Here is a 25,684-nt window from a genome sequence, read left to right as displayed (position 1 = left end):
TGGTAATTCCTTCTTCCTCCTCAATGAGGGCAGGTCTGGACGACTTTTATATGGTCAGTGAATCATCTCTTATATTATCGTTACCTCATCTATCACTATTTTCTTATTGTAATTTGTTTATGATAGAAAGATGATAGCAATGGTGTTTAGAGAGTTGTGCAAGACAGAGTCGTTGGCCTCATAAAATAAGGTAACGTGACACAGGGAAATACATACTAAGTGTTTGACAAAACGCTTGAACCAAAATATCTACATTAGTTTGCAGCTATTTTTTTTTTATCATAAATTCATTGCTTTTCACTGTATCTAAATTTTTAATATAAGGTTATAGTATTTAATTTTTCATTGTATCTAAACTTTTTATTTAAAATATTCCTTCTTTCTTGTAGAACACCAGATTGCCAACACAAGAATAAGCCTTATACCGAATTGGTATTTATCAAATGGCTTTGCTACATTTCCAACTTTGCCCAATGTAGATGTGGTCAGTGATTCCCGAAGGATGGTAAGTATGTATTAACTTTTAGTATTTTTGTACAACTATATTCTTATTCTTATACAATTTTGGGCTCATTTTTCAGGGATTTTATAAGAATCATATAAAAATACAAGCTCTTTTCTCAAGGGCATTGAGATGTTCATTGGCAATATGGAACTTTACCTTAAAGGGAAAAGAATAGATGAAAAGAGTTTTTTTATTCTTATGAAAGGTGCGTGGTTTAGGAAGTTGAGGTGAGAAGACTCATTTCACGGTATATTCATTTTTCATTATCTCTAAATGGGCAAAAAAAATTATCACAATTCCGTATAGATTGTTTCTTTTTTATTTTAGGAGGTTCTTACATGACATGTTGATAATGCAAAATGGGTTGATCAAAAATGGAACTGAATACTGATTTAAATTTACTGTTTTTTATGATTTTGTTTCCTTTTTGCTTGAAACTGTCCAAAATACCCCCAACAAACACTTAGATTTTAATTACTTTGTTTATAGCAGTTTATTTTTTATCCACTCTAAAAGTATTGGTTAATAACTTAATATTATGGCGTTAGTTAATGTTATTTGGCATTTTTTTCCCGATAGTAGAACATAATCTAAATTTTCTTCTTGTAAGAAGAATTAGTGGAAGGATTGCCATGAAAGAAGCGATCACTTGATTTGTTGACTCTTTTTTTATGATGATGATGCAAAACAAGTTGTACTTTTTACTAGCTAATGACTTGATGTAAGTTGGCTATGCATTCCTTCTGCAACTTTTCATGGGTTCTATTATGTCTTAGTAAGTCTTGATGCTTAACAATGCAAAATGGGTTCATAAATAAATGTTTTTAGCTTTTTTTTGTTATTTTTTTGCTGTTATTCTCTTTGTTCTATCTACACCTCTATTGATTAGTTGATGTAGGCTCATTTAGCTTCTGGGAGTAAAACTAACTTCCTAAAGTGTGTTAAAAAGAGCATTACAACACACTTTCCAAGTAGCTATAGTCATCAGGTTCCTAAAATTTCATAATAAAATTATGATGGTGGAGTTTGGAACAAAGTGAAACTCCATTGCATTTCAAGAAATGTTACCTGAAAGGAAATGATGGTGTTTTCAATCAAAAACATGATGTGTCTGACTAATAATAGGAAACATTTTTTTTTTTGCTAAAACTATATTGGAAAAACTCAGTACTCAGACCAATGCTGAAATCAAAAGAACATATACAATAATTTGGTGTGAATTTCATCTTGCAGTAATGGAGCATTTTGTTAGTTTTTTCCGTTGTATAGATACTTTTTATTGTAACCTTAAAAACGAATATAACAATTCAATCATTGAAAAACAACAAATTTTTATTGATAAAATGATTTATATAATTTACATATATAGTTCGTGTTTTAATATATTAATTGTCATAAATGGTCACTATGAAACAATTTTTCACAAAAATTTAGATAAAAATTTACAATTAATGTAAAATTTTCACAAAAATTTAGATAAAAATTTACAATTAATGTAAAATTTTCACAACAATGTATTGTGATAATACTAATGGTTTTCCAATTCATCTGAAGAAGTATTATACCTTATTTTAATATTTCCTTTATGCAACATATTCTATTAAATTTTATATTTTAATTGATACTAATGAAAGTGTTGCATTCATATTTAAAAATTAAATATACAATATATAAACATTTTAATTAATTATTTTCTATAAGTTTAATATACATTTATACATTATTATTTATGAAATAACTTTTTACATATTACAAATTCATCAGAGTCATTCCAACTAACTTTTCTGGGTGTTCTGATATGGAAAAGCTTGGACTCCATGATAACAAGCTAATTGGAAGCATACTAAAAGAGATCAGTTTTCTCTCAAAACTTACTAATTTTCTATTTGCTAGCAATAACTTAACAGGTGGAATCCCTCCTGTCTTGGGGAATATACTAGCGATGGAAGTGTTCTCTGCAGCCAGAAATCTATTGGGTGGGAGCATTCCAGACACCTTAGGCCATTGGAAAAAGAGATCATTTAGTATTCTCTAGCATTGTTCAACTTGCTTTGGTGTTTGTGATCTATTAGAGGCACATCATTTGAGGTACTAAGGTTCTCAATGTTTATATATATATATATATATATATATATATATATATATATATATATATATATATAGTTTTAAACTGTGTAACATATGGATCTTCATCTAATTAGCTATAGAGGAAATGGGAAATCTTGAAGAAGATAACTTGGATGGATTTGGATAGTTTGATTAAAGGGTTGTTTTTCTAAACTTATTTAAAAAGTTTATTAGTTTATTAGTAGTTTCATTCTGTTATAAACTAAAAAGGTGTATACATAAAAAATAACTTGTTATGATGGAAAGCTTAAGTCATTTTTTTATTAGTTAACTCATTTTAACTTCTTAGCTTATACCTAGCTAATAAGCTAATAAGTAATAAATATTATTATTATTATTATTATTATTATTATTATTATTATTTTGCCAAACATCCCTGTAATATGAATGGATGGGATGAAATGATAAGATTGGGGTATACCAAATAGCTTCGTAAAACGGCCCAAAGAGGATTTATAGGACTCACTGAGTTATTTAATTTATCAACTCGATTAGGTCCTGAAAGAGATCCAGCCCATTTGTTTTGATACCGTTAATAACTCACGGAAACGTAACATGACAAGCGATTACTCAACCGATTATCCACGACAAGCAGCTTATTCTATTGAACATATCTCCCTTGAAGAATGCAGATACTTTCAAACATTAGCCTTATGTTAAATCACTTTAGTAACAATTGGCGCTACCCTAAAGATTGCTCGATTGATTATTTGACTCTTTTAGAGAGAAAGTAAAACCCTAAAAGTTTTTACTTTTTTTATTTATCCATTAAAGTACCTGTTACAAGATTAATCGTGAAAAAAAGGATTGGATCATTACCAAGGACGGTTAGAAGACTTGGTGCGTTCCATTTTGTTAGTCAAACTTAAATGCAGAAAATAATTATTGGGAAAATTTATTCTTAGCCAAATAAAAATAGGCCAATTGCGACAAATATACCAACGAACTAACTTGACCACTCTTATAAAAAGATACATTAGTAACCTACTTGCATTTTTCTACATAATAATTCAGGTATCTATTTGACCGTTTACCCGGTTAATTTTTTTATTGCTGACCTGTTAAAAATGCTGATGTCACTTTTTTTTTTTTTTTTTTTAATTACTTGAGAGCTGCCTGCCCGCTGCCATGCTGCATTTAACAATATTTTGTTGATAATTTCTTTACTCACTGAAACCACTTCTACCCACCAACTCCACTTTTTCTAGCCACAAATTAAACCAGAACCAAATATACCACCCTTTTAACCACTATCGGGTGCCTAAATTACAATAACATCGTAACCCAAACCCAAAAAATTAACTGAAGTTGAATTAAAACCCGAAAAACTAAAGCTCAACTCCTCATATATATTCTGTATATAGTTGCATTCATATCTGGTGTCTTGTTTTTTGGTACATCCATCGAGCATATTCGCACAACTTCAGAGTTGGTAGTCTCACGGTTTATACAAAAATTAAGCAAAGCCCTAGGCCCTAGCAATATATATAGGAGAACCAACATCTTGAAAAACTGGACGGTGGTTCAGGTGCTAAGCCTCTATAGGTAAAATAAATAACTTGAATAAATATAAAAGTTACAAACTAATTGGATTAAAGAAAATTCCATGTAATTGTGTTTGTACATTAGATATATAATGTGAAAGATGATGTCGCAAGAACCTGTGTCACGCCAACTATCATATTGTCTATACTTATAGAAAGATACAAGTTGGTTGCTATGGTGGATAAAAACACAAAGTATTTTGCCTATATTGGTAAACATAGTATAGTTCGTTGCTATTTGATGTAGTTTAACCAACAAAGACTATAATAAAGAAGATCCCTACAAACTTATGGCATTTAGATACATTTTCTATAAAACGTACCATCATCTTACATAAATAGCAAATATCATTGCAACAACAAATCATGTAAAATTTTAATCAATTTAGTTGTAATACTATGTATTCTTTTTGTTGTAATTTTCTATATTACATTTTAATCTATATTTTTCTGATATACCTTTTATTTATATCATAACAATTTAAAAAATCGAATTTCAGATCATCTCATTTATTTTAAGAATATCTTGGTGTGATTTTTTTAAATGACATATTACGTGTAAATTAAATTTTGTTTTTTACGTTAAACATAAAATAGTTATGTGAATCATTCAAAATATGGTGTGGGTGTAACTTTAAACTTCAATTCTGAAAAGAGTTGAATAAAGTTGTAATGCATGGGTTGATGTAATTTGGCAAGATAAGTAGTATTAATTAGTGTGTATTACCTCAAAATTTAGTTGTATTTTGGTCGAGACGATATATGGATGAAATCAAATAGTTGGTTATTTGATTATTTCTCTAAACCTAAGGAGGGAGTTCTTCTTTTCATCTTTTTGTAGTTAAGTGAAGAGAATTTTATGATTAAAATTTAATTAATCATATTGAGTTTTTGCTATAAATTATTAAACAAGTTGGATCCTCACTTTGTCTTGGTCAAGGTGATATGGAATTGGTTGATGGCTTTCATTTCACCATCTACATGCGATGAAAAACCGATTATAAATTTAAAACTCAGCAGTTATCCTTGTACTCCTGAATTTAGTTCCAAAAATGAACTCTATTATGGCTTTCCTCTTTTCTTGTCTTGTTGTATCTCTGATTACCTCCACCATCTCTTTTTCTAGTAACGAGACCGATTATCAGGCTTTGTTGAAGTTCAAGTCAATGATCAGGAATGAAGAAGCTCTAAGCTCATGGAACGCTTCCTCTCATTTCTGTGATTGGATTGGTGTTTCATGCGGGAAAAGTCACAGAAGAGTGACTGCTGTAGTACTGAAGTCGCGGGGCCTACAAGGCGTGTTGTCTCCTTATGTAGGGAACCTCAGCTTCCTTCGTCTGTTTTCTCTATGGAACAACACCTTTCAAGGAACCATCCCTCATCAACTCGGCCATCTATCCAGGTTACGTTTCCTCCAACTTAGCCATAATAACTTCACGGGAGTCATTCCAACTAACTTATCTGGTTGTTCTAAACTTGAAAAGCTTGGACTCGGTGATAACAAGCTAGTTGGAAGCATACCAGAAGAGATCAGTTTCCTCTCCAAACTTAATTTTATTTCAGTTAGTTATAACGAGTTAACAGGTGGAATCCCGCCTGCCTTGGGGAATATAACATCGATGGAAGTGTTTGATGTAACGAATAATCCGTTGGGTGGGAGCATTCCGGACACCTTAGGCCATTGGAAAAGCTTAACTCAGTTTGACTCTGGTATTTGTAACTTATCTGGAACCATCCCTCCTTCCATTTTTAACCTCTCACTCCTAACCGATTTTTCCTTGGCTGAGAATCAGCTTACCGGTAGTCTTCCCTCAGCCTTAGGCGAAATGCTCCCGAATCTTGTGTTTCTTCAGTTACGGAATAACAAACTGACCGGACCTCTTCCACCCTCGATATCTAATTGTTCGAAACTAGTAGACATTCAACTGAGCTACAACAATTTTAGTGGGAAGTTGAATATCAACTTTGAAAAACTAAAAAATATCTATAGAATACACTTGGGTGATAACACCTTTGGAGTCGGAAGAGAATCAGATGATATGCAGTTTATTAATACTTTAAAAAACTGCAGCAGATTAGTTTCGTTGGATCTTCATAATTGCAAGTTTCAAGGAGTGTTGCCCACATCAATTGGTAATCTATCTGATCAATTTCGTAGACTAGTTCTAAGAGGAAATCATTTATATGGAAACATCCCTTCAAGTATAGGTAATCTAGTTGGCTTGACCCAACTAGATTTAGCAGATAACCATTTCAATGGAGAAATCCCCTCTACGATCGGTAAGCTTTACAAGCTACAAGAAACTTATCTATTTGAGAACCAATTTTCTGGGCCAATTCCAGATGCCATAGGGAACTTATCATTGTTAAATAGACTTGCTTTAGATTCCAATAGATTGGAATGGCATATTCCATCAAACCTGGGAAATTGTCATAATCTATTGGAGTTGTGGCTTAATGATAATACACTCAGCGGTACAATACCTAAAGAACTTCTTCAAATTTCATCTCTAACCATTATGTTAAATCTTTCTCAAAATAGCCTGTCAGGGTCACTTCCAACAGAGGTTGGCGAACTCAAGATGTTGACTTCTCTAGATTTGTCTAATAATAATTTATCAGGTAGCCTTCCTAGTAGCCTTGGTAGTTGCACTAGCCTTTCATTCTTATCCCTCAAAGGCAACTTCTTTATGGGCATGGTACCCTCATCATTAAGTTCCATGAAAGGAGTTAAGACACTCGATCTTTCCCATAATAAGTTATCAGGAAGTGTTCCTCAATTCTTGGAACGGTTCTCATTTGAATATGTAAACCTTTCCTTTAATGATTTTGAAGGTGAGGTACCGGTGAGAGGAGTGTTTGCCAATGCTAATACGTTCTCTGTTTTGGGGAATAGCAGGCTTTGTGGTGGCTTGGCTGAACTTGGGTTGCCCATGTGCAAGGAGACATGGAAAAATAAAAAAACCGCTTCCTTTATTCGTAACAGTCATTATTATTGCATCCACCCTTCTCAGTATTTTATTTTTTACGTATGCTTGGTGCAAGAAAAGGAAGGGCCAACCCTCCCAATCATCAAGAGATGAACGCTTTATGAGAATATCATACGGTCAACTTCTCAAGGCCACCGATGGATTCTCCGAAGCCAACTTGATTGGAGAGGGTGGGTTTGGCTTTGTCTATAAAGGAATCCTAGATCATGATCATAATAGAATCGTTGCAGTTAAAGTCCTTCATCTTCAAAACCGAGGTGCTCACAAAAGCTTTATAGCGGAGTGTGACGCATGGAGGAGCATTCGACACCGGAATCTATTGAAGATAATAACTTCATGTTCAAGTGTTGACTTTCAAGGAAAGGACTTCAAAGCTTTGGTATACGAGTTCATGCCCAATGGAAGTTTAAATGACTGGTTGCATTCACGTGAAAGTACATCCAGACTAAACCTTCTCCAAAGAACAAATATTCTCATCGATGTCGCATCCGCACTTGATTATCTTCACAATCAGTGCCTACCACCCATCGTTCACTGCGACTTGAAGCCTAGCAATATTCTACTGGATGATGATATGGTGGCCCATGTTGGGGACTTTGGTCTGGTTCGATTTCTTGGAACAAAGTCAAACCAAAACAATACAAGTGACATCAGAGGAACAATTGGGTATGCACCACCAGGTAAAGTTCTATTCGCAGATGCTTATAATTATTTACAATGTTAGGCTGTTCAAATCTTAATCACTTATAAGTTGTAGAGTATGGTGTTGCGAGTGAGATGACAAGTAGTGGGGATGTCTACAGCTTCGGAATACTATTGTTGGAGGTGATGACAAGAAAAAGGCCGACAGACAACATCTTTACGGAAGGTCTAAGTCTTCATAAGTTTGCACAAATGGCATTGCCAAACCATGTAACCGATGTTATTGATGACAACCTTCTGAATTTTCTTCAAGAGGATGCTATTGCTACGCAACATACGATAGCAAAGGCAAAGAAAATAGAGGAATGCCTGGCTTTGACGGTCAAGATTGGAGTATCATGCTCTGTGGATTCCTCACGACATCGGATGAACATCCAAAATGTTGTTCGTGAGTTGCAGCATATTCTAGATACACTTCGAAAAATATTCGAGGTGTCTTATTAGTCAAACTTTTGGGTGTTAATTAGTTGTTAAAAATTGATGGATTTGTGTATGTGATGAACCTTGTATTTCGGTGGAGTAAAATGTGAAATAAAATGGAATTAAGGTATTATTTTTGAAAGTATGATGTTCTTTTAAGGGAAAGATGAGGTTTTGAGGTAAATCTAAAAATGTGGAAACATTGGAGGGGGGGGGGGGGGGGGGGGGGGGGGGAATGAAATCTTCAAAAAATATCCCTAAACTTTGGCCCTATTAATGGAAAAGCCATTCCTTTTTATTTTTATTTTTTTACTACTAATCCCCTGTAAACGTTTGCAAAATGGCTTGTGTACCCGGTCAATGCTTATGTTCACCGGTTTTTTGGACTTAATCATAAATAAATGATCCGAGAGGGCTTTCTCGTTAATAAGATTAAAGTGTAGGGATTTTTTTTTTTAACTTTTTCCTATATATTTTGTTGAACCATTGCCATAATTTTGGTTTATTTCACTTACCTTTTATCTTAAGAAAAAAATTTATAATTAAAATTTTGTTTTGTTTATCCGGTTGAAGAGTTAACCATACTTATTAAGTTGAATCTTATTACGTTTGCTTACAGTCAGTTTAAATTATATTAAAAACCAACTAAACCTAATGAAATAAACCAAAATCTAGTTACATGGGTATGTTAAAATTTCTAGACTACGCTCAGGTTAATTAATACATTAAGGAGTCAATAATTAGTATCTATAATAGAATCGACTTTAGTAATAAGAATTTGAGTCGTAATTAGATATGTAAAAAATGGTCTAAAATTGATTGTTGTAAATTATATTTAAAATGTGTTTTTATAACTAGTGTAGCACTTACAACTCCTTTGCAACCACTAAACCTTATTGACATTTAAGTTATGTATTGTATGACAACTTGGCATTCACTTAGCGTCACTTCTAAAAAAGTAGAAACTCCTTCCATTGTCATTGGTCACACCTAAGATATCTTGATTTACACCCAAAAAGACCTGTTAGAATGGCAGATGGAAGATCAGAGGCTGCCATTAAACAACCAAATACAATCTATAATTGTGTCGTACCGAAGAGTTTCTGAAAATCAAACGACATGTCGGAAAAATAAAAGCCTACCAGAGTTTTTTTTTCTTCCAAATAGAGCTCCATTAGAAATGTTATGTGGCCTAGAAACGCGTTCATTGTGACAAATTAGCAAAAGTCCTCTTAATTATATTTAACATGTGTTTCTATAACTATTGTAGCTCTTATAACGTTTTTTGAAGCTATTTAAACGTGTTGACGTATCAGTAATATTTTGTAGAACAACTTGACATTCACTTGGACATTTCGAAAAAAAATGGAAACTCTCTCCATTGTCATTCTTTCCACCTAAGTTACTTTGTTTTAAACCCAAGACCTGAAAATTCAACAATAAAGGTAACATGTGGACTAGAAACGCATTCTTTGCGACAAATTAGTAAAATTCTTTTTAAGTTATATAAGATATAAATGGTATCTTTATAACTGTAGTTATGATACTTTTTTGAAGAAAAAATTACCAAAAATAAGCCTAAAATGATATATAAATGATCATTATTTAGAATTTTCAATTAATAAATAAATATGAGTTTTTTTTTTAATAAAAAGGATATCGATGGCATTTTTATTTTTATTTTTTAATAAATAAATATGAGTTTTTTTTTTTACAAATAAATTTAGTATATATATAAATGGAAATTTTTTAAAAAGAAGTCATAAACTTTAACCTTATAAACGAAAAAGTCGTCAATGACTTTTTAACTATAATTAAGTCAAAAAAATCACTAAACATAAGCATTACAAGGGCATTTTGCAAAAGTTTACTGGTATATTAGGTTTAATTGTTTAAAAAAAAAAAAAAACAAAAACAAAACAAAACAGAGGTAACTTTTTCGTTAACAAGCCGAAACTTTAGGGATTTTTCTTGAGATTTCCCTTGGAGGAAAAGTTGTAAATCTTGCAAGTTCGAAAAATATTTAAAAGAACGGCTTTTGGATGTGGAATTTTGAAGTGTGGGTTTTATTATTATTATTATTATTATTATTATTATTATTATTATTATTATTTTTAAACAGGCAAATACAAATATATAATCTACACCTAAACTAACACCTAATTCCACCTATGTTCACGACAGGACTTGAACCCTCGACCTCAAGGAAGGAGGGCACCACCTGATACCGATGGGCTAGAAACCCTTTGGTTGAAGTGTGAGTTAATTACATAATCATGCGATGTAGGTTATGGAAGTGGACACAATCGTGTATAAGGTTTTCGTGCAAGACTATTATGTTTGGTTTGGCTTGGTTAATACACTAATATGTTATCCATAACATTATGGGCATTGGGTTGAAACCGGACCTCAATAATTTTTAGGGATGAACACAAGAACCGACCCGGCTGGAACTGGCCCGAACCGGATCCGGACCGGGAACCGAAGTCGGTCAAAATTTAGAACCGAACCGGACCGCCAATTCTACCTGTTCTGATTCCACCGGTTCCCGGTTCCTACCGGTTCTTGCTGTGTCTTCAATGTTGAAACCAATCCTTAATAAATAGCAACAAATGATTCTGGTTTTTGCCGGTTCTATGGGTTCCGATTCCCGATTCCAAAAATCTACAAGAATATGATCTCGATCCCGGCTCGACCGGTTCCATCGGGTTCCGGTTCTGGTACCGGTTCCAGCCAGTTCCCCGGTTCATATGTTCATCCCTAGTAATTTTAGCATACATATAAAAGCCATCGAGGCCATATTATATATATATATATATATATATATATATATATATATATATATATATATATATATATATATAAAGGCATGGGCAGATACACATATGATCGAGGCCAAGTGACACCCTACACATCATATTTTACATATCATATGTCATGTCATTCTGCACACCATTTTATTTTTTCTAGGAAATGGCAACTACCCAAAACACCGTTTTATTTTCCATGACACCATTTTTTTTCATTTTTTTAATCTAAAAATATTAATTTTATAACATAATAATCTCATAAAACATAACATTTAAAAGAAATATTACATTTTAATTGAAAATAAAAACATTACAAAACACTAAGAACAAACTGTTATGATAATTAAAAAACATATAGCGATAACTAATTTAAATTTGACCCCTAATTTTTTTGTCGAATCTTTGCCTTCACGTCTATCAAAACTTCAAGATATGAGGACGCCAAACATTAGTTGCTTGTCGTAAGAATTACCAAGTCATTGATAAGTTGTTGTCATTGTTAGAGTGCGTCTTCTCACTCTCATCATTCCTGTTCGTGTTCTAATTCTCGTTCTTACCTTTCCTACTCAATCGCTTTTTGTCATCGAAGAACTTGTATGTGATCGCGTCTCAATACATTTTTCTTTTGTTACACTACTATGCATTTCTTGAATTTTGCTTTTTATTTCCACCAAGTGCTTTAATTCCCTTTCACTTTCTTCTGCGTGTTTAGCCTCTTGCTTCGCCTTGTCCCTTCTTATTGGTACTCGAGGAAGGGAGACCTCCATAATGTCATCCGAAATTTCATTCGCCCTGCTATTAAGGTTATGAGTTTATGCATTGGAAACATCGATTGAACTTAAATTCGTGACATCTTCGATTATGTTTCTGACAACTTTAGAATGTATATATATTTTGGATCTTCACACTTTCCTATTTGCCTTTGGATCCAATTTCTACCACCTTTTGTTTGTTTTTTTCTTCTTGATGGTTGTGGTTGTGGTTGAGATTCTAGTACTGGTTTGTCGTTGTCAAGAAAGATTGTGGTTGAGAAGATTGTGCTCAGTAGGGTTGGGGTTGAGAATGTTGAAATTGAGTAGAGTGATATTGTCAGAATTGGTTTTGTATTTGAAAATGAACCCTCCTATTGGTGACTCGAAGTGTAGATATTGGCGAGGTGTTGTGTTAAGGGCATTGGTGGTTGTCGAGGCCAACTCAAATAATAACCCTAAATATTACACACTAAAATAGTGTATAGTGGTAAAGGAATCGAATCCACAGAGATTGGTTCAATTTATAACTCTATGAAAAATCTCTTTGTAAAAATACTTGTAAAATGACAATAAAAATAAAATGGGGGGTTTTGGTGTTTTGAAATACTTGAAACAAACTAGAGTTAACTATGATTTAAATAGACAAATGCAACAAAAATAAGAGTTTGATGTAAAATCAATAAGGGAGAGATGGTTGACTTAAAGTTTCCTCACTTTGACTTTTGATGAACATATCATTAGAATCCAATAGTGCAATACTTTGATTTAAATCCTTAATTTGGTTATAGTAATCCAAGGAGCTTGAGATTACCTAGACTTTTCTTAATTGTTGAAATGGCTAGAGAAGCTCATAACAATTTCCTTAGTCAAAGTCACTAATTCCAAATAGCATGTAATTAGTGAAAGTCAACTAGCATTAAGAACCAAAAAATCACCAAATCCAAGAGGAGTCAATTGCTTTCACTACCATGTTGGAGGAATTGTTTTTATGATTGTGTGAAGCAAAAACAACACAAAAATCACTTGTTGCTTTCTAATTTGAGGATCATTTACTTAATCAAGAAATTAGCCAACTAATCACCACAAACATATTTAAACTCATGAATAAAAACATACTAGTAATGATAATATGATGAAACACAAAACATTTCCATAAAGATTCAAGAACAAGTTCATAGATTCTTCAACATCCAACAAAAGTTCAAAGGATTCAACAAAAAGTCAACCAAGATTTGTTTAGCCAAGCATGGCTAAACTCAAATGAACAAAGTTAGATAAGATTGTACCAAACATTTGACAAGATTCAAGAGGTGAAAAGAAGATGTTCTTCAAGTGTTCTTGGCCTCCAAAAGTGCTCCAAACTCCAGAGAGAAAAGCTCAAAATCGGACCTCCCAGATTGTCCTAAAGAGGCACACCAACCTTCCCAATATAGAGCTCTAAGCAAAATCCCGAAATTGCCCTTGTCAGGAATCCACGCGGGCCGCGGGTACTGACGGGAATTTTGGGCTTCTTCAAGTCTTGGGCCCCCACAGCTAATCCGTTGGCCCAGTTCGAGTCCAATCAGCTTCTAGCCCATTTTTCTTCAATGTTTCTTCAATTTGAGCCCAATTTATCTTTCCACATCACTCAAAACTTCCGCAAACTCCCAAATATTGATCTTGCATACTCAAGAATTCTCCCGCATCTTTCAAATTTAAAGCTCAATTCTTCCAAGCCTTCAAGCAATTGACAAGTCCACCCCATGAATCACCTTCATAGCCATCAAGCATGAAATCTCCAATTCCCTTCAAGCCCAATCGCCTCCCAAGAGTGCCGCCCCGCTAGTTTCCAAGAAAATCTGCAATAATGCTCAAGAAACTAGAAAGTACCCCGAAATGGTCATAAAAATAACAAAAGGGAAAATATGCATGAAAGTTAACTAAAATGCGAATGAAATGTACTAAAATAAACTATAAAAAGAAGTAAATAAAATGAAGCTATCAAATCACCCCAAGCTTAAACCTTACTTGTCCTCAAGTAAGACAAGACTAAATGAACTTGGGATGAACTACCCTAGAAATAAAAAGAATGGATAGAACCATGGAACCTGTTCGACGTTAGTCAACATGGTCAGAATTGATTTCGCTGCAATCTCACAACTTTTTCATCCGATGACAATGGAACCATAAACCATAGTTAGGACAACTCATTTAGGTGAGTAAGGAGGGATGAGCAGTCGCAGCCTCAATGGAACATGCATACAATGAAGAACATCTGTAGTAGGGAGAAAGCAACTGGATGGGCTCGGGTGGAGCTCTTCTTTAAGTGCACACTCTTATCTCACATTTGCCGTTTTCTCTCATGTGTAACTAGGTTTAATCGCTCGGGCACCGTTGTAGGAATCAGTTCACTTAGTGTTAGCCCAAACCTCCCGTAGTATCCGACTCGACAGTCTCTCTAACATCACTAATTTGTGAGAAAGAAAAAAAAATAACAACTCGATCTATATACAATAAAACAGACCTATACAAAAGAATATCAAACGCCGGGTGACCAAGATGTTAGGAAATTTGTTCAATAATTAAACCGGCCACCTATCTAAGATAGTTGCAACTGAAAATTTGCGTGCTTCATTTTGTTTTTGTTTTTTTGTTTTTTTTTTTTTGCTTTCTTTTTTTTTTTTTTTTTTTTTATGAGAAAACCCTTTGACTCAAAATTTGGTTCCCAAAGGTGTGTCGGTGGAACCGAAAGGGTAATGATATAATCCGAATGGCCTAAGTATGAAAATGACCATGTGTGGAGCATAAAGATGTAATGTAAGCTCCTTTTCAAACTTGTGGTTTTTCAAAGATAATGAAAATGTCCAAATGTGGACTAAAAGACTCTCTAAAATTCTAAGAAAATCGCAAAAAGATATGGTGATGTAAAGAGACCGGATATCGATTCTACTCGGGGACAAGCACCAATGGTTCATCCTAACAGTTCAAACATGATCAAGTGTGATCCTCTCCGCGGTAGTGACTGCAAGGCTAAGAACACCCATTACTATAGTATATCCTACAGTTGTTAGTATTGTATGCATAATTCTTCATGAAACTACCTGGCCATGATCACTTACCCCTTTAAGCTACCAGCATCTGTTCCCAAGTATGAAATCCCAAACTGCAGCTAGTGGTCCCGGTTCGATGGGTGAGATAGCAACAAGATCCTGGACCAATAATGATTCAATAACTGTGAAACAGTTCCATGGCATCCAAGAGAGGTGAGAATAAACAGACAACAAAAATGCATGAATGCTAATGCCTTAAGCTAAATGTTATGCAAAAATAAAAAGTGGAAAAGAAGAAAATAAAATCTTTTTGAAATTTTAAATAAATAAAAAAATGAATGGAAATTAGCTTAATACTAAAATGTTATGCAACTGGTGGTTGTCGAGGCCAACTCAAATAATAACCCTAACTATTACACACTAAAATAGTGTATAGTGGTAAAGGGATCGAATCCACGGAGATTGGTTCAATTTATAACTCTATGAAAAATCTCTTTGTAAAAATACTTGTAAAATGACAATAAAAATAAAATGGGGGGTTTTGGTGTTTTGAAATACTTGAAACAAACTAGAGTTAACTATGATTTAAATAGACAAATGCAACAAAAATAAGAGTTTGATGTAAAATCAATAAGGGAGAGATGGTTGACTTAAAGTTTCCTCACTTTGACTTTTGATGAACATATCATTAGAATCCAATAGTGCAATACTTTGATTTAAATCCTTAATTTGGTTATAGTAATCCAAGGAGCTTGAGATTACCTAGACTTTTCTTAATTGTTGAAATGGCTAGAGAAGCTCATAACAATTTCCTTAGTCAAAGTCACTAATTCCAAATAGCATGTAATTAGTGAAAGTCAACTAGCATTAAGAACCAAAAAATCACCAAATCCAGGAGGAGTCAATTGCTTTCACTACCATGTTGGAGGAATTGTTTTTATGATTGTGTGAAGCAAAAACAACACAAAAATCACTTGTTGCTAGCTAATTTGAGGATCATTTACTTAATCAAGAAATTAGCCAACTAATCACCACAAACATATTTAAACTCATGAATAAAAACATACTAGTAATGATAATATGATGAAACACAAAACATTTCCATAAAGATTCAAGAACAAGTTCATAGATTCTTCAACATCCAACAAAAGTTCAAAGGATTCAACAAAAAGTCAACCAAGATTTGTTTAGCCAAGCATGGCTAAACTCAAATGAACAAAGTTAGATAAGATTGTACCAAACATTTGACAAGATTCAAGAGGTGAAAAGAAGATGTTCTTCAAGTGTTCTTGGCCTCCAAAAGTGCTCCAAACTCCAGAGAGAAAAGCTCAAAATCGGACCTCCCAGATTGTCCTAAAGAGGCACACCAACCTTCCCAATATAGAGCTCTAAGCAAAATCCCGAAATTGCCCTTGTCAGGAATCCACGCGGGCCGCGGGTACTGACGGGAATTTTGGGCTTCTTCAAGTCTTGGGCCCCCACAGCTAATCCGTTGGCCCAGTTCGAGTCCAATCAGCTTCTAGCCCATTTTTCTTCAATGTTTCTTCAATTTGAGCCCAATTTATCTTTCCACATCACTCAAAACTTCCGCAAACTCCCAAATATTGATCTTGCATACTCAAGAATTCTCCCGCATCTTTCAAATTTAAAGCTCAATTCTTCCAAGCCTTCAAGCAATTGACAAGTCCACCCCATGAATCACCTTCATAGCCATCAAGCATGAAATCTCCAATTCCCTTCAAGCCCAATCGCCTCCCAAGAGTGCCGCCCCGCTAGTTTCCAAGAAAATCTGCAATAATGCTCAAGAAACTAGAAAGTACCCCGAAATGGTCATAAAAATAACAAAAGGGAAAATATGCATGAAAGTTAACTAAAATGCGAATGAAATGTACTAAAATAAACTATAAAAAGAAGTAAATAAAATGAAGCTATCAAATCACCCCAAGCTTAAACCTTACTTGTCCTCAAGTAAGACAAGACTAAATGAACTTGGGATGAACTACCCTAGAAATAAAAAGAATGGATAGAACCATGGAACCTGTTCGACGTTAGTCAACATGGTCAGAATTGATTTCGCTGCAATCTCACAACTTTTTCATCCGATGACAATGGAACCATAAACCATAGTTAGGACAACTCATTTAGGTGAGTAAGGAGGGATGAGCAGTCGCAGCCTCAATGGAACATGCATACAATGAAGAACATCTGTAGTAGGGAGAAAGCAACTGGATGGGCTCGGGTGGAGCTCTTCTTTAAGTGCACACTCTTATCTCACATTTGCCGTTTTCTCTCATGTGTAACTAGGTTTAATCGCTCGGGCACCGTTGTAGGAATCAGTTCACTTAGTGTTAGCCCAAACCTCCCGTAGTATCCGACTCGACAGTCTCTCTAACATCACTAATTTGTGAGAAAGAAAAAAAAATAACAACTCGATCTATATACAATAAAACAGACCTATACAAAAGAATATCAAACGCCGGGTGACCAAGATGTTAGGAAATTTGTTCAATAATTAAACCGGCCACCTATCTAAGATAGTTGCAACTGAAAATTTGCGTGCTTCATTTTGTTTTTGTTTTTTTGTTTTTTTTTTTTTGCTTTCTTTTTTTTTTTTTTTTTTTATGAGAAAACCCTTTGACTCAAAATTTGGTTCCCAAAGGTGTGTCGGTGGAACCGAAAGGGTAATGATATAATCCGAATGGCCTAAGTATGAAAATGACCATGTGTGGAGCATAAAGATGTAATGTAAGCTCCTTTTCAAACTTGTGGTTTTTCAAAGATAATGAAAATGTCCAAATGTGGACTAAAAGACTCTCTAAAATTCTAAGAAAATCGCAAAAAGATATGGTGATGTAAAGAGACCGGATATCGATTCTACTCGGGGACAAGCACCAATGGTTCATCCTAACAGTTCAAACATGATCAAGTGTGATCCTCTCCGCGGTAGTGACTGCAAGGCTAAGAACACCCATTACTATAGTATATCCTACAGTTGTTAGTATTGTATGCATAATTCTTCATGAAACTACCTGGCCATGATCACTTACCCCTTTAAGCTACCAGCATCTGTTCCCAAGTATGAAATCCCAAACTGCAGCTAGTGGTCCCGGTTCGATGGGTGAGATAGCAACAAGATCCTGGACCAATAATGATTCAATAACTGTGAAACAGTTCCATGGCATCCAAGAGAGGTGAGAATAAACAGACAACAAAAATGCATGAATGCTAATGCCTTAAGCTAAATGTTATGCAAAAATAAAAAGTGGAAAAGAAGAAAATAAAATCTTTTTGAAATTTTAAATAAATAAAAAAAATGAATGGAAATTAGCTTAATACTAAAATGTTATGCAACTGGTGGTTGTCGAGGCCAACTCAAATAATAACCCTAACTATTACACACTAAAATAGTGTATAGTGGTAAAGGGATCGAATCCACGGAGATTGGTTCAATTTATAACTCTATGAAAAATCTCTTTGTAAAAATACTTGTAAAATGACAATAAAAATAAAATGGGGGGTTTTGGTGTTTTGAAATACTTGAAACAAACTAGAGTTAACTATGATTTAAATAGACAAATGCAACAAAAATAAGAGTTTGATGTAAAATCAATAAGGGAGAGATGGTTGACTTAAAGTTTCCTCACTTTGACTTTTGATGAACATATCATTAGAATCCAATAGTGCAATACTTTGATTTAAATCCTTAATTTGGTTATAGTAATCCAAGGAGCTTGAGATTACCTAGACTTTTCTTAATTGTTGAAATGGCTAGAGAAGCTCATAACAATTTCCTTAGTCAAAGTCACTAATTCCAAATAGCATGTAATTAGTGAAAGTCAACTAGCATTAAGAACCAAAAAATCACCAAATCCAGGAGGAGTCAATTGCTTTCACTACCATGTTGGAGGAATTGTTTTTATGATTGTGTGAAGCAAAAACAACACAAAAATCACTTGTTGCTAGCTAATTTGAGGATCATTTACTTAATCAAGAAATTAGCCAACTAATCACCACAAACATATTTAAACTCATGAATAAAAACATACTAGTAATGATAATATGATGAAACACAAAACATTTCCATAAAGATTCAAGAACAAGTTCATAGATTCTTCAACATCCAACAAAAGTTCAAAGGATTCAACAAAAAGTCAACCAAGATTTGTTTAGCCAAGCATGGCTAAACTCAAATGAACAAAGTTAGATAAGATTGTACCAAACATTTGACAAGATTCAAGAGGTGAAAAGAAGATGTTCTTCAAGTGTTCTTGGCCTCCAAAAGTGCTCCAAACTCCAGAGAGAAAAGCTCAAAATCGGACCTCCCAGATTGTCCTAAAGAGGCACACCAACCTTCCCAATATAGAGCTCTAAGCAAAATCCCGAAATTGCCCTTGTCAGGAATCCACGCGGGCCGCGGGGAATCTTACGCGGGCTGCGGGTACTGATGGGAATTTTGGGCTTCTTCAAGTCTTGGGCCCCCACAGCTAATCCGTTGGCCCAGTTCGAGTCCAATCAGCTTCTAGCCCATTTTTCTTCAATGTTTCTTCAATTTGAGCCCAATTTATCTTTCCACATCACTCAAAACTTCCGCAAACTCCCAAATATTGATCTTGCATACTCAAGAATTCTCCCGCATCTTTCAAATTTAAAGCTCAATTCTTCCAAGCCTTCAAGCAATTGACAAGTCCACCCCATGAATCACCTTCATAGCCATCAAGCATGAAATCTCCAATTCCCTTCAAGCCCAATCGCCTCCCAAGAGTGCCGCCCCGCTAGTTTCCAAGAAAATCTGCAATAATGCTCAAGAAACTAGAAAGTACCCCGAAATGGTCATAAAAATAACAAAAGGGAAAATATGAATGAAAGTTAACTAAAATGCGAATGAAATGTACTAAAATAAACTATAAAAAGAAGTAAATAAAATGAAGCTATCAAATCACCCCAAGCTTAAACCTTACTTGTCCTCAAGTAAGACAAGACTAAATGAACTTGGGATGAACTACCCTAGAAATAAAAAGAATGGATAGAACCATGGAACCTGTTCGACGTTAGTCAACATGGTCAGAATTGATTTCGCTGCAATCTCACAACTTTTTCATCCGATGACAATGGAACCATAAACCACAGTTAGGACAACTCCTTTAGGTGAGTAAGGAGGGATGAGCAGTCGCAGCCTCAATGGAACATGCATACAATGAAGAACATCTGTAGTAGGGAGAAAGCAACTGGATGGGCTCGGGTGGAGCTCTTGTTTAAGTGCACACTCTTATCTCACATTTTTCGTTTTCTCTCATGTGTAACTAGGTTTAATCGCTCGGGCACCGTTGTAGGAATCAGTTCACTTAGTGTTAGCCCAAACCTCCCGTAGTATCCGACTCGACAGTCTCTCTAACATCACCAATTTGTGAGAAAGAAAGAAAAAAAATTAAAAATAACAACTCGATCTATATACAATAAAACAGACCTATACAAATGAATATCAAACGCCGGGTGACCAAGATGTTAGGAAATTTGTTCAATAATTGAACCGGCCACCTATCTAAGATAGTTGCAACTGAAAATTTGTGTGCTTCTTTGTTTTTGTTTTTGTTTTTGTTTTTGTTTTTGCTTTTGTTTTTTTTTTTTGTTTTTTTTTTTTTGATGATAAAACCCTTTGACTCAAAATTTGGTTCCCAAAGGTGTGTAGGTGGAACCGAAAGGGTAATGATATAATCCGAATGGCCCAAGTGTGAAAATGACCATGTGTGGAGCATAAAGATGTAATGTAAGCTCCTTTTCAACTTGCAGTTTTTCAAAGATAATGAAAATGTCCAAATGTGGACTAATAGACTCTCTAAAATTCTAAGAAAATCGCAAAAAGATATGGTGATGTAAAGAGACCGGATATGGATTCTACTCGGGGACAAGCACCAATGCTTCATCCTAACAGTTCAAACATGATCAAGTGTGATCCTCTCCGCGGTAGTGACCGCAAGGCTAAGAACACCCATTACTATAGTATATCCTACAGTTGTTAGTATTGTATGCATAATTCTTCATGAAACTACCTGGCCATGATCACTTACCCCTTTAAGCTACCAGCATCTGTTCCCAAGTATGAAATCCCAAACTGCAGCTAGTGGTCCCGGTTCGATGGGTGAGATAGCAACAAGATCCTGGACCAATAATGATTCAATAACTGTGAACCTGTTCCATGGCATCCAAGAGAGGTGAGAATAAACAGACAACAAAAATGCATGAATGCTAATGCCTTAAGCTAAATGTTATGCAAAAATAAAAAGTGGAAAAGAAGAAAATAAAATCTTTTTGAAATTTTAAATAAATAAAAAAAATGAATGAAAATTAGCTTAATACTAAAATGTTATGCAACCTAACTAAAAATGCATGAAAAAGTAAAAGATAAGGGAAATGCCCCACCCCAAGCTTAAGAACAAGCATTGTCCTCAATGCTTAAGGAAAGGGCGGAAAGGACCTAAATCGGTGGGTCGGGCGGCGGGAAATGCCCGTGACGATAATGGTAGTCCCACATATCTTGGACCTGGCGGGAAGTGGGAGGGAAGGAGTGCTCCAATCGTTCAACGCGACTCGCCACATCTTGGATGGCTCTCGTGTTCTCTTGCGTTTGGGTGTCGATACGCTGCACCGTGGAGAACATTGTGGCAAATTGGTCAAAGAAAGTAGGGGGAAATATGGTGGAACTTCGTATCCCCCCTGCTGCTGCGGCTGAAACTGAGGCTCGATGAACTGCTGTGCAGGCTGAAATTGGGGCTCGGCGAATTGTTGTGCAGGCTGAAATTGGTCATCCTCATCATCTACAGGTGGAGGGTAGTCTGATGGAATGATCCATTGATCGGGATCGGTCGGTTCAAAACTCCCGATATACTCATGAGGGAGAATGAGGTATGGTTGGTTGTCAAGGATCCACATGGGCCCGACAACCGAATCCCGGATGAGTTGCATTCGGCGAAGTGCGTTGCCGTCAAGACTAGAGGGGCCGGAAGCCTTCTCGAATGGAAGAGTAGAGAGATGAAGCTGAAGCGGTGGTCGGGATGCAATAAGGGTGATTAATCCCCCAATGAAAATGTCTCCTTTGTCCATAGTTGTGAGGTTGTAACACTTGGTGAAGAAAAAGGAAGCAAAATCCGTCCGCGAACCGTTCTCACGAGTCATGCACCAAAGAAAAAATAATTCCGCCTTTGAAATCTGTCCCACTTCGGAGCGGGCGAAAATGGTGCATGTGAGAACTCTATGCGCTAGGCGCAAACATGGGTGAATTATGGAGGAGGCCTTTGACGAAGACGATGAATATTGTGGCTCATTGGTAATTTGTTGCCAAAAGTAATGTTCATTGAAGTTTCCAGGCCATGGGTCTTGTTGGTAATATAGGTTGTCCACGGGAGCACCCATCAAAGCATTCACGACCCGATGTGGTAGAGATCGTTTCTCGCCGAGGATTTGGAAGGTGACGGTTTGGGCTTCCTCCTCGGGATTGAATGTGGTAAGAAATTCCAAGGTGGGTTCAACATAGGTGGCGGCGCGGTTATGGAGGAATTGACCCCACCCGATGTTGTTAAATAACGCTTGGACTCCATCGAGCACCCCAAGACTAGCAAAAGATTCCCTATGGAGGAATTTTGTTGACTTGACTTGACGCTTATTAGAAACGAGCAAATCATAAGTTTTACGATCCTCACGATTCAACAAACGAAACGGGGGATCCTTGGATTTTCCCTTCGATCCTCCTTTAGAGGAAGTTGCTCCCGTCCCCGTTTTTGCGCGCTTGAACATTTATTCGGGACAAAATTTTACCGATAATAACTTTCAACCACAACAAATGCACACAATACCAACAACAAATGGGAAATTGAGGTATGAACAATCAAGTTAAAAGAATGAGATTACCCAATTTCTTAGACCCGGGATGAACTAGTGCCACCAAAATGATTTCGTCAAGACACACCCCAAGCTTGCAATTTTGCTCCGTATTTGATGCTTTAATCGCTAAAACAACCCCACAAACTAGCTTCAAGATGACTTTCCGGCGAATGGAGTAGTGGCACTCGGAATTTGACGGAAATTTTTCGTGAGTTTTTGCGGAAAGATTTGTATGACTAGAAAGCTCTTGATGAGAGAAACAAAACCCCGTGCTCGGATTCTCCAATGGTGGCCGGAGTTGGCCGGAAAACGCGAAAATATGTGGTGGTGGGTGGTGGTGGCGCCCGGAGTTCCGGCCACAGATTGGACCGGAATTTGGGTGGGGTTTGTAGAGGAAGAAAAATGGAGAAGAATGGCGGTGGTTTCGTGAGATTCCGACCGGTACAACTCCGGGAAAATGGATTTTTGTGAGAAGTGGGTTTAGTGTTCTTGAGCTTCTAGAGAGAAAATGGGGGAATTGGTTAGGTTAGAATGAAGAAGAAGAGTGTTGGAGGTGTTTAATCTTTGTTCAAAGAGGGTCAAACCCGGTCAATGTTTGGTCAACTCATTAAATCTCTTGGTCAAAGAAAGTCAAGGCAGTCAACAGCTCAAAATCCCAATCAAACGACCAACACGCGGGCTGGGCGCGGGCCGCGTGCTGGCCGCGTCTAGCCTGCTCGGATCATTCTGACTTACGCGCGGGTGGAGCTCGGGCCGCGGGATGACCGCGTCTAGCATGCTCGAATTTTTTCTGACCTTACGCGCGGGTGGAGCTCGGGCCGCAGGTTGGCCGCGGGTACTGGTTACTCAAAAAAATCTCCTAGTCTTTTGAAAACCCACGCGGGTGAGGCGCGGGCCGCGTGCTGGCCGCGTGTACTGGACTGAATTTGAGCTTAACCCCACGCGGGCTGGACTCGGGCCGCGGGCTGGCCGCGTCTACTTGCTAGAAAACTTTCTGATCACACACGCGGGCAAGGCTTGGGCTGCGGGCTGGCCGCGGGTACTTCTGCACATCAAAAAGGAGATTTTTCCAAAACACTTGATTTTTTAAGCCAAAACGATCCCCTTAAGGCCTTTTTTTTTTTTTTTTTTTGACAAAATTTGGAGTAAACGGGGAACGTTTTGTGAAATCTTTCAAAAATTTATTTGAATTAAAAAAAAAATGGTGAAAGCACATTGCTTTCCAAAAATGCCCTTCTTTATCGTCTTTGGCGAGACGTCCTTCTAGTTCTCTTCAACACATCGGAACATCCAAATGGATGACTTCAAGGGCATTAGCATTGAAACCTTCATAGAATGGCTTCAACCGGTGCCCATTGACTTTGAAGGTTTGTCCCGTCTTTTCGCTTTGAATTTCCACCGCCCCATGGTTAAAGGTCTTAATCACAACGAAAGGTCCAATCCATCTTGACCTTAGCTTGCCTGGAAATAACTTCAATCGTGAATGGTATAGTAAGACCCTATGCCCCACCTCAAAATGCTTCCGGGAGATGGACTTGTCGTGGAAGAGCTTTGTTTTCTCCTTGTAAATCCTTGCGTTTTCATAGGAGTCATTTCTCAATTCTTCTAACTCTTGAAGTTGAAGTTTCCTATGCCTTCCCGCCTCATCAATGTTGAAATTGCATTGTTTGACCGCCCAAAATGCACGGTGCTCTACCTCGACGGGAAGGTGACATGGCTTTCCAAAGACTAATCTGAAGGGTGACATTCCAATCGGGGTCTTATAAGCGGTCCGATATGCCCATAAGGCATCGTCAAGTCTCAAACTCCAATCCTTCTTTGTTGGATTCACCGTTTTCTCTAGAATAGACTTCACTTCACGATTCGAGACCTCCGCTTGACCATTCGTTTGAGGGTGATAGGCTGTGGAAACACGATGGGTTACGTGGTACTTCTTCAATAGAGCCTCCATCATTTTGTTGCAAAAGTGTGTCCCTCTATCACTAATCAAAGCCCTAGGCACACCAAACCTTGCAAAAACATTAGACTTTAAAAACTCGATAACTGTTTTGACATCGTCCGATCTTGTGGCTTTTGCTTCAACCCATTTAGAAACATAGTCAACCGCGAGTAAAATGTAAACGTTGCCAAATGAGACAGGAAATGGGCCTATGAAATCGATCCCCCATACATCAAAAATTTCACAAACAAGGATTGGATTTTGGGGCATTTGGTTTTTATGCGAAATGTTTCCCGTCCTTTGGCATCGCTCACAACTTTTGCAAAACATATAACAATCGCGTGACATGGTTGGCCAAAATAATCCACACTCAAGGACTTTTCTCAAAGTCCGGTTAGGTCCAAAGTGTCCCCCACAAGCGAATTCATGGCAGAATTGCAAAATGGATTGGTGCTCTTTTTGGGGTACACATCGCCTAATGATTTGATCGGGACAATGTTTCCACAAATAAGGCTCATCCCACACATAATATTTTGCATCATTTTTCAACTTGTCTTTTTGAGCACGTGTGAATGTGTCGGGATACCTTTTTGTGACCAAAAAGTTAACGATATCGGCATACCAAGGAATAGATTGAGTAAGGGAAAAGAGATGCTCATCCGGAAACTCATCCCGCAACGGGAGAGGAGTTTCATTTGAAGTGATCCGGCTTAGGTGATCGGCCACAAGGTTCTCGCACCCGCTCTTGTCCCGGATTTCCAAGTCAAATTCTTGTAACAATAGGATCCATCGGATGAGTCTCGGCTTTGCATCTTTCTTTGTCATCAAGTACTTGAGAGCCGCATGATCCGAATACACTATGACTTTGGTGCCAAGTAGATATTGTCGAAACTTCTCCAGAGCAAACACTATGGCCAATAGCTCCTTCTCTGTGGTAGAGTAGTTGCTTTGAGCATTGTCTAGTGTTCTTGATGCATAATAGATCACATGG

The 25,684-nt window shown here is 36.5% G+C and overlaps 1 protein-coding gene across 1 annotated transcript; it reads left to right on the top strand.

Annotated features, from left to right (window-relative positions):
* Nucleotides 1-5,125: 5,125 nt before the first annotated feature.
* On the top strand, nucleotides 5,126-8,382 carry LOC145029383 (LRR receptor-like serine/threonine-protein kinase EFR). Its single transcript, XM_078977934.1, is given in 3 exon segments — nucleotides 5,126-7,133; nucleotides 7,135-7,846; nucleotides 7,924-8,382. Coding segments are annotated over 3 exon segments (3,006 nt in total). The 5' UTR covers nucleotides 5,126-5,228; the 3' UTR covers nucleotides 8,313-8,382.
* The last annotated feature ends 17,302 nt before the right edge of the window (nucleotides 8,383-25,684 follow it).

This window comes from Lactuca saligna, chromosome 2, assembly GCF_052625555.1.
Source record: "Lactuca saligna cultivar CGN05327 chromosome 2, ASM5262555v1, whole genome shotgun sequence".
Classification (NCBI taxonomy): Eukaryota; Viridiplantae; Streptophyta; class Magnoliopsida; order Asterales; family Asteraceae; genus Lactuca; species Lactuca saligna.
The sequence above is the reverse complement of the archived record's forward strand: the minus strand, read 5'-3'. Positions and strand labels throughout refer to the sequence as shown.